Source organism: Erythranthe guttata, chromosome 10 (genome assembly GCF_056151865.1).
Source record: "Erythranthe guttata isolate IM_541 chromosome 10, IM_541, whole genome shotgun sequence".
NCBI lineage: Eukaryota > Viridiplantae > Streptophyta > Magnoliopsida > Lamiales > Phrymaceae > Erythranthe > Erythranthe guttata.
The window spans coordinates 11,988,654-11,998,362 of record NC_142542.1 but is presented as its reverse complement, the minus strand read 5'-3'; the positions used below and the strand labels follow the sequence as shown (position 1 = coordinate 11,998,362).

The following is a 9,709-nucleotide window of genomic DNA, read 5'->3' as shown; positions in this document are numbered from 1 at the left end:
ACCATATACCAGTTATTCATAGATTACCGCTCATTTTAAAATTTGAATTTTTATTTAATCTACTTTTCAAATTACGCTTACAATTCATACTATATAATCTACACAACTCAATGTTATTTTTAATACTCGAGCCACATACTTCAAATTGTTGTACGTTAATGTTTTCACTCAAGAATTATTGATTTTATATCTTTTTAATCGTTCTTTCACTCCACATTTCTTTACGCACAATATTGTACGGATTTTAGTACCCCCCCCCCTCCATTTTTTTTAATACAACAATCCCGAATCCAAATTCGTTCGACGGAAAAATGGAAGTTGAACCAACATTATGCGTACTTTGCAACAACCATTTTGATCGCACTTTGGATCCATGTATGTGTTTCATGCAGATAATCTATCAAAGTCGAACTGCGCACGGGGCCATGTTTTATATGTGGTGTAGTTGAAACAGAAGATTACAAAACTTTTTTCAATTGTGGGTTGTGTGAATGTGTGGTTACACATTACATGTGTATACCGTCGAATGAACGTCGACACTTCGACTCTGTATGGAGGTGTGGTCAATGCGATTGGTCTTTTAACATGACGATGTATCAACCATTTTCTAAAGAAAATGAATTTCATTTTGATGACGATGTAACTAACATTAATGCCTCACTCATCTACTTTGAGAGAAATTTTACGTTCAAAGATCTCCATCAGAAGGTAATATCATTTCTTAATGTGAAGTTTTCATTAAATGTTATTATAAACTTATCATTATATTTAATCTAATTTTTTTCATTTACATATGTTGTAGTATATACGCAAATCTTTCGCTAAGAATCATGGGTTGATTGGCAAAAACTACATCAATGTTGAGTTTTACGGTGGTACAACGAGGAATATTAGAGTACGTACAACAATAAGACGTAAAATACCTAATGTCTACCTCACTATTGGCTGTAAATTGTTTTGTTCATCCAACAATATGGTTATTGGCAATACATATTCGTTTGCATTTGACAGTACAAGAAATGTAATTATTGTTGCGAATGTCGATTATATTATTATGTTTTATCTTTAAATTGTATTATCAATAAATTAATTAGTTATTCAAAAATATTCCGTACCAATGTTTTTTTTAAGAATCGTCACTTTTATATAATACTTTTTTTATCAATATTCAGTAAAATTGTGCATTTTTATAAAATTATTATTACAAAACAATCCCTGTATACAATTAAATTAATACAAAACAATCCATGTATAGTAAGTATAATTATTATTATTAACAAAAAACCCACGTGTCCTAAATTTAATTATATATGAATTTTCATATATTTTTCTAAATCATAAAATTCAAATACATATTATTTAGGTTATTTACTAATTAAATTGATTAATTAATGATTTATACACGAATTTCCTTATTTAATAGACTTTAGTATCTTTTTGCTCCGTATCGAATTCATGTAATTATACCACATTCCCAGCTTTCCAAATTTATGCGCAATTTAAATATTTTTACTAGATGAATACTTACATAATTACCCTATACATATAACATATATCATTCATTAATAGATTCTTACATAATTACACCTTATAAATTAATATATATCGTTGATTGCTTGATTTTATACCTTACAAATCTATCAAAATCTGTAATTAATTGTTATTATAATCCACTAACTATGAAAATATGTCAATTAATAAATTCTAAACAAATTTTTCTTCAATAGTTGTATTATATGAATATATTTTTCTAGATTCATATAGATTGTATTCGTGAGTCTATATAATACATGTGTGTTCATCCAATAACATCTCCATCACTCACAATTTGCCGCTTGGATTTGCAAAAAAGAAAAAAAAAATACTAAAAAATATGGTTTTAGAGAATGTCAACCCATCGTTTATATGTATTATGTTGTCCGCGGCTTACAAAAAAAGAATGGTGAGAAATATATTTTTGTAAATTGTAATTTTAATATCTATTTGAAAAAATGCGTATTGATATACATCATACATCGTCTTATTGTTTCTTTACCATTTGATTATGCAGGAATTGCCATCTGGATTTGTTGAGCCGTACGAAAATTTATTAATTACTACCACTAAAAAATGGCTGAAATTTCAATAGGGTAAAAATATGCGCGTGTTGGTTGAGAAGCAACCCATTGATAGCACGTCTTACTATTTCACGAAAGGGTGGAGATGGTTTGTGCTAGACATGAAATTAAAACACACAAATGTAGTTATGTTTACATTTGTAGGTAATAATACGTCGAAGTGAATGCTTTTACAATTCTTGGACAATCAAAGATCGAATTCGGCGGTCCTGCCAGATTTGACCAGTCATATAATATGCCATTAAAAGTCATTATTGCACACGATATGGGATATGCCAAGGATGAGGTTGAAACAAATGATTTTGAGGTTTCAGTCCGAAACAATAACAATGAAGCTAATATTAGATTTATCAAACTACTGAAGAAACACTGCGTGCAAAGATTGGGACTATATCGCAACAAAGTCCACAGACGGAGTGACTCATAAGGGCAAAGGTTATTATATGAGACGAGGCTCCTATGATGCATAAATACTGTTTTGAAGCGCTTGACAAGACAATGAAGTCAATATTACAAGTTGACAAACCCTTTGGTGGTAAGGTGGTTGTTCTTGGAGGAGATTTTAGGCAGATTTTATCAGTTGAGCTCAAAGCATCAAGGCAGGACATAGTACATGCTACGATAAACTCCTCTCCGCTGTGGAATTTCTGTCGTGTCATGAAGTTGACTAGGAACATGAGATTGCAGTCATGCTCTTCTCCATCTAACGTGGATGAGGTAAAAGAATTTGGAGACTGGATACTAAAGGTTGGTAATGGGGATGTTGGGGAAGAAAATGATAGTGAAGCTTCGATAGAGATTCCCGATGGCATATTGATAGGTGATTCAGAAGATCCATTCAGAGACCTACTGGAATTCGTTTACCCGGATTTGTTGAGTAACTTGTATGATCCAGATTATTTTCAAGGGAGGGCAATTCTTGCACCAACTAATGAATGCGTCGAGTCTGTGAACGATCACTTAATGTCTCCCCTTCCAGGAGAGGAGAAGGTGTACCTGAGCTCAGATAGTATGTGTAGGGACGAGCAAACAACGGAGGATAATGCAGAAATTTATTCGACTGAATTCCTCAACACAATAAGATGCTCCGGAGTTCCTTCTCATGCGTTGAAGTTCAAGGTTGGTGAACCCGTTATGCTAATAAGAAACATCGATCAAGCTAGAGGATTGTGCAACGGGACCAGACTTCAAATTATTAGAACCGACATTCACGTTATGAGTTGCAAAATTCTTTCCGGAAAAAATATCGGTGACATGGTGTTCATTCCTCGAATGACTTTAATACCATCTAACTCCGGACTACCAATTAAATTTCAGAGAAGACAATTTTCGTTGATTGTTTCCTTTGCAATGACGATCAATAAAAGCCAATGCCAAACTCTTTAGCATGTTGGTTTGTATCTTCCTAGGCCTACCTTCAGCCATGGTCAATTATATGTTGCACTGTCCAGAGTTAAGAGCAGAGGTGGCATTAAGATATTCATCAAGTCAGGTTCGGGTGAACTCACCAATGTTACTAGAAATGTCGTGTACAAGGAAGTATTTCATCGAATTTGAAGGTACAAAATATTTTCATATTTATGAGTTATTCATGTAACATATTTTTTTTAACAACTTATTCTTTGGCAGATGTTTCTTCTCTCTACATTTTCCCCCGTGCGATGTTATTTCCAGTCATGTCCCTAGGATGCTTAGTTCAAATCTTATTATCTTTAATATTTATATTTGGCGATATACTAATATTTAATATTATTCTTGTATTGTAACTATGAAGAACATGACACTTATTACATATTTTTATTATTGTTGGTCTTACGTTTTGTACTTAAATTCAATGACCGTAATAATTGATATATGCGTAAATTTGTTTTTCAGACATGTATATTTAGTTGAAAATATGTCGTCCCGTGCATCGCACGGGTGAATACTAGTGTAAACTATTTAAAGTAACAACACCTCGAGTGGGGTTATTAAATGGTTTATCAAAACCTTTAACCACAATTTTTATATACTAAAAAATAGTAATTTTAATTCCAATAGAGTTATGAAATAAGGGTTGTATTTTGATATTTCATCTTTTAGAATTTAAAAATACTTCATGCGGAATAAAATATCGAACCTGAGTTATGAATTTAACCACCTCAGTGTCCATTTGGATTATGACATACGGCAGTTAGATATATAAATCAATTTAATAATTTTTAATTAACAACCATTTAATACCTATGTTAGAGCATATTAAATATCACATAAATATTTGCAAAATCATTTTGATACTTTTGAGTTGTAGTTGCTCTAGATATGTACTTAATTATATCTATCAAAGTTATAGATAAATAATTATTAGTAGAATACGGTATATACGATCATTATACATTTTAAACAAAACAATTGATATTCTTAATTTTTGGTATTAAATAAAGTGAATAAAAGAATTTAATACCGAAGATTTAGAATAGTATTGTCATATTTTGAAATATATAAAATAAATATTTTTTATATCAATTAATTGAACTTAACTTATGTTCTTCAATTTTTAGTATAATCATGAGAAAGTTTGTATTTTAATTAGTATATAATTAAAAAAGTTAAACCAATTATAAAATTTATTGTCACTGGATTCGGTGAAGAAAAAAGAAAAGTTAAAACAATAACATGAAATTCATGTAGTATAATTTTCAATATGGTAAATAATTGGATAATATTACTGCACACATGGCAGGAAAAAAAAGTGTCAATTTCCGCAATATAGTAAATTCGAACATGTATCTTTATTTTATACAAATAATATTAATATATAATATTACATTAGTACAAAAAAACATATTCTCTGGTTACGGTCATGTAAAATGTATAATATATTAATATCAAATGATTTATTCTGCATATTTTTTTAATATAAATCCTAATTTATTAATTAAAATACAAAATTTCCGTAACATCACCAATCATGCAATAATAATAAGAGACGCCTTTAAATTGAATTTAACTAAATTCAAATTAAATTAATTACTATTAAAATTAAATTCAAAAATAAATCTATTTATAGTTTCCAATAAAGTTGATATATTTAGAGATTTTATAAATGGTAGGATATAAATATAGGGAAAATTTGACAAAACCCCCTAATTATACAAGTGTCATTACAATGAGCCCAATTTTATTTTACATTTTTAAGATAAATCCAAAATAATTTTAATTAATTAAAACCACTTAATTATCACCATTATACCCCTAATTAAAAAATAATATATATTTAATTTTAATATTAAAAGATATATAATATCTTTTCTAATTAAGGGATGCTAATAATCAGGAAATTAATTACCCGTTTTAATGACATCACCTCTCTCTCTCTCTATTTGTTGAAATTTTGTGCAGATGGGGTGTTATCATTTTAATAGGACAATATATATATATATATATATATATATATATATATATATATATATATACACTACAAGAAATTGTCAAATTGGCAACAATACGTTTTGTTGCCAAAAGATTTTAATTTCGTTGCCAATTCCTCTTGCAACAAAATTATTTTGTTGCCACCTTCGTTGCCGTTTCCTTGTCACCAAAAGTTCCGGGCAACGAAATGTTACAAATCGTTGCCAATAATGCATTATAGACAACATTGTTATGTCGTTGCTACACATTGATCGTTGCCAATGCATTAAGTAATAACAACAAGTCTATTTTGTTGCCATACATTTATCGTTGCAAATTCTTTGATAACTACCAACGAATTTATTTTGTTGCCACAAATCTATCGTTGCCAATACATTTATTAATAACAACGAAATTTATGTTGTTGCAACACATAAATCGTTGCCAATACATTAATCATTAAGAACAAAATTAAGAACAAAATTGTATTTCGTTGCAACATATTTATTGTTGTCAATACATGACTTATTTTCGACCGCACCCGCCATCCCGACCTTTGGACTACCGACCCGCATCTGCCGACCCGACCTTTGGACCGCCAACCCGCATTTGCGGACCCAACCTTTAGACCGCCGAACCGCTTCAGAGTCGGAATTGTTGGGTTAAACTCATGATTTAGCCCAATAGGCTAACCCGCTTGATAAATGTCAAATATATGGAGACATGACAATGGTAAGAGTCGAACTCTGGTTGATTTGAAGTTAGACACCCTTCAAACCGCTGGGACAACACTACATTTGTGTAAACGAACTGAAAATAAATTTATAAAAAATAAATACACAAGATCAAATGATTAAAATAACTACATAAATAAATAATATGTCATAACAAATAATTTATTATATGTATTTTATGTTCAAAACATAATTCACAATAAAATTTAATAATAAATATAACATCTATCATTAATTATATATAATATTTTTTTTAAATCATATCAACAATTGACTTAAAAAAAAATTATGAGTTATTGTAGTTAATATAAACAAATAAGATTTTTCTTATCATATATATATATATATATATATATATATATATATATATATATATATATATATATATATATATATATATATAATTAAAATCAAGAAAAAGAGTTGGTTTTTAAATTTACAACGATTATATTTTGTTGTCAAATCACTTGGAGCATTTGCAACAAAATATTTCGTTGTCTTTCGTCACTTATTCACAACAAAAATAAATTTGTTGCCATTGTAAATGTATTTACTACAATTTTATATCGTAGCAAAAAGAAATATTCTTTTGCAACAATAAAGTTGTTGTCTTACATTAAATTCGTTGTAAAATATATACGATACTATTCACGACAATATGTTTCGTTGCCTATGAGATTCAAAGGCAACAAAAATATCTTGTTACAAAAACGTTATTCTTTAGCCACAAATACTATATTTCGTTGCTAAAATATAACTATTGGCAACGGAATTCATTTCGTCGATAAAGAAATCGTTGCCTATTTTGCATTTTCTTGTAGTGATATATATATATATATATATATATATATATATATATATATATATATATATATATATATTAATCTACCGTTTTTATTTGCTCAGATGTATGAACATGTTTGTTTTGCTTGAACGTTATGTTGTTGTTTATCCGAGCAAGAAAGCAAATTTGTAATTATACAGAGTGATTTTCATGTTTACATAGCTGTTATACAGAGTGGTTTTCATGTTTACATAGATGTTATATATAGTGGTTTTCATGTTACATAACTGTTATAGGCAGAGTGGTTTTCGATGAACATGTAGTGAATTGCACTAATTTAAGAGTGGTTTACACTAATTTAATAGTGGATTACACTAATTTAATAGTGGACTACGTTAATATTAATATGGATTATGCTTATTTTATAGTAAATTTTCACTTTAATTTCATAGTATTTTTCGATAAATTTAGTGATTTTCGATGAGTATGTAGTGCATTTTAAATTTTTTTAAATATAAACAATTTAAAACACTTAAGAAAGAAAAAACAATTTTTGTTTTAAATTGTAAAAAAAACTATTAAAAAATTAAAAAAAAAATGGGAAAGCATAAACTAAAATTAACGTGAGATATGTGATAGGTCATAGGAGATATAATAGGGGATGGTGTGAGATGGGGGAGAGAATAGGGGGATTTGCATATCTACCAAAAATGGATTGATTTTTTCACAATAATATAATATATTAATTTTCAGTAATAGTAAATAAGGGCATTTTGGATAATTAGAGTTAATTGGATTTATAATAAATATCAATTAAAAAAATGGATTTATCAAGAAGTCCAAATTGAATGAGGGGTGTTTGAAAAATAGCCCCATAAATATATTAATAAAATAATAAAATATATTTAATTACCTTTAATTTTGGAAATGATGACATGTTTTTTGATTATTTATTTTCACCAATTAATTTGCCACATGGGATAAAATTGAATACATATTATCAATGGAAATTGACAAATGTCAATCAATTAGGTGTGGAATTCAACCTTTATATATTATATAGATAGATTACCCTCAATTCATTGAAACTCAATGAAACTCCAATTTTATGATTTACACCACAATTTGTCCTAATTTCACCAATTAACCAATTTTAACCATAATTTCAATTTTGACCCCAATTTTTGAAAACTTTTTTTTTCTGAATTTTTTTTTCGATAGGTCAACCGTCGTTGACCACCGGGTCTCCGGCGTTGACTTTTTTTTTTTAATAATATTGTTTTTTCTTAAAAAAATATTTTAATTAATATTACTTTCTTGGCTGCTAAATTACTGTCTCCAGCAGTTATTTAAGTGTTGGAGACAGTAATTTAATTATTTAACTGCTAATTGATTTTTTTTTTCTTATTTTTTTTTAATTAATATTACTGTCTTGGCTGCTAAATTACTGTCTCCAGCAGTTATTTAACTGTCGGAGACAGTAATTTAACTGTTAATTGACATTTTTTTCTTAAAAAAAAATATTTTAGTTAATATTACTATCTTGGCTGCTAAATTACTATCTCGAACAGTTATTTAAATGTCGGAGACAGTACTTTAACTATGACTTTTTTTTTTGAAATTTTATTTTTTCTTAAAAAAATTATTTTAATTAATATTACTGTCTTGGCTGCTAAATTACTGTCTCCAACAGTAATTTAACTGCATTTTTACCGTCTTCGACGATAATATTGCTGTCTCCGACCGTAATATTATTGTCTCATGCAATAATATTACTATTTGGGACAGTAATATTAGTAATATTATTGTTCGGAAAAATAATATTCATAATATTACTGTCCCAGACAGTAATATTACTGTCATAGACAGTAATTTAACAGCCAAGACACTAATATTAATTAAAATATTTTTTTCTAAGAAAAAAAAATTCAAAAAAACAGCTCAACGCCGGAGACTCGCGGTCAACGGTGGTTGACCATCCGGAAAAAAATTTCAGGAAAAAAAATCGAAAAAAGAAAAAAGAAAAAAAGTCAACGCCGGAATCATGCCGGGAAAAAAAATTCAGAAAAAAAAATTATTTTCTGAAACAAAAAAAAATTTCAAAAAATTATTAAAATGGGAGTTAATGTGATATATTTGTTTAATTCCGAGGTCAACGTGTAACATTAAGGAAGTTAGAGCATAATTGATGAAATTGATAAGAATTATATTATGGGGGGTATTTTAGACTAAATACATAAAGATGGATTTATTTGAAAGAATGTTTTTCTTGTGGACCAATGTGCATTTAAGTCCCTTGTCATGGCCTACTTGCCATTCGCCCTAAATTCTAATAGAATATTTCTATTTAGAAAAAGGGGAAATTTGCTAGACACCCCTTATTTTGGACTTATATAGGTAGAGATCTTAGTTGCTAGATGAATATAGGCATAGGTCCTTTGACTCAAAAAAATAATATTAATAAAGTAAAATAATTAGTGTATAGACATAATCACCCTCAATTAATAAGAAAACAAATCTCATATATCTCCTCTCTCCAATCTCACGTTTCTCTCACCCTATGTGATCTGTTTCTCTCCTCTGTGTCTCACGCCTTTCTCCCTCTCTCGAGCTTCTCTGTTCTTTTTTTTTTCTTTTTCTTTACTTTTTGGATAAAGTAATATTATAGAGAGGGACAAAAAATA

General features: G+C 28.7%; 1 protein-coding gene across 1 annotated transcript; it reads left to right on the top strand.

The window, feature by feature from the left end:
- The first annotated feature begins 2,615 nt into the window (after positions 1–2,615).
- On the top strand, positions 2,616–3,503 carry LOC148767528 (uncharacterized). Its single transcript, XM_088824652.1, has one exon. The coding sequence runs from the start codon at positions 2,616–2,618 to the stop codon at positions 3,501–3,503; it is 888 nt and encodes a 295-aa protein (XP_088680778.1).
- Positions 3,504–9,709: the final 6,206 nt, after the last annotated feature.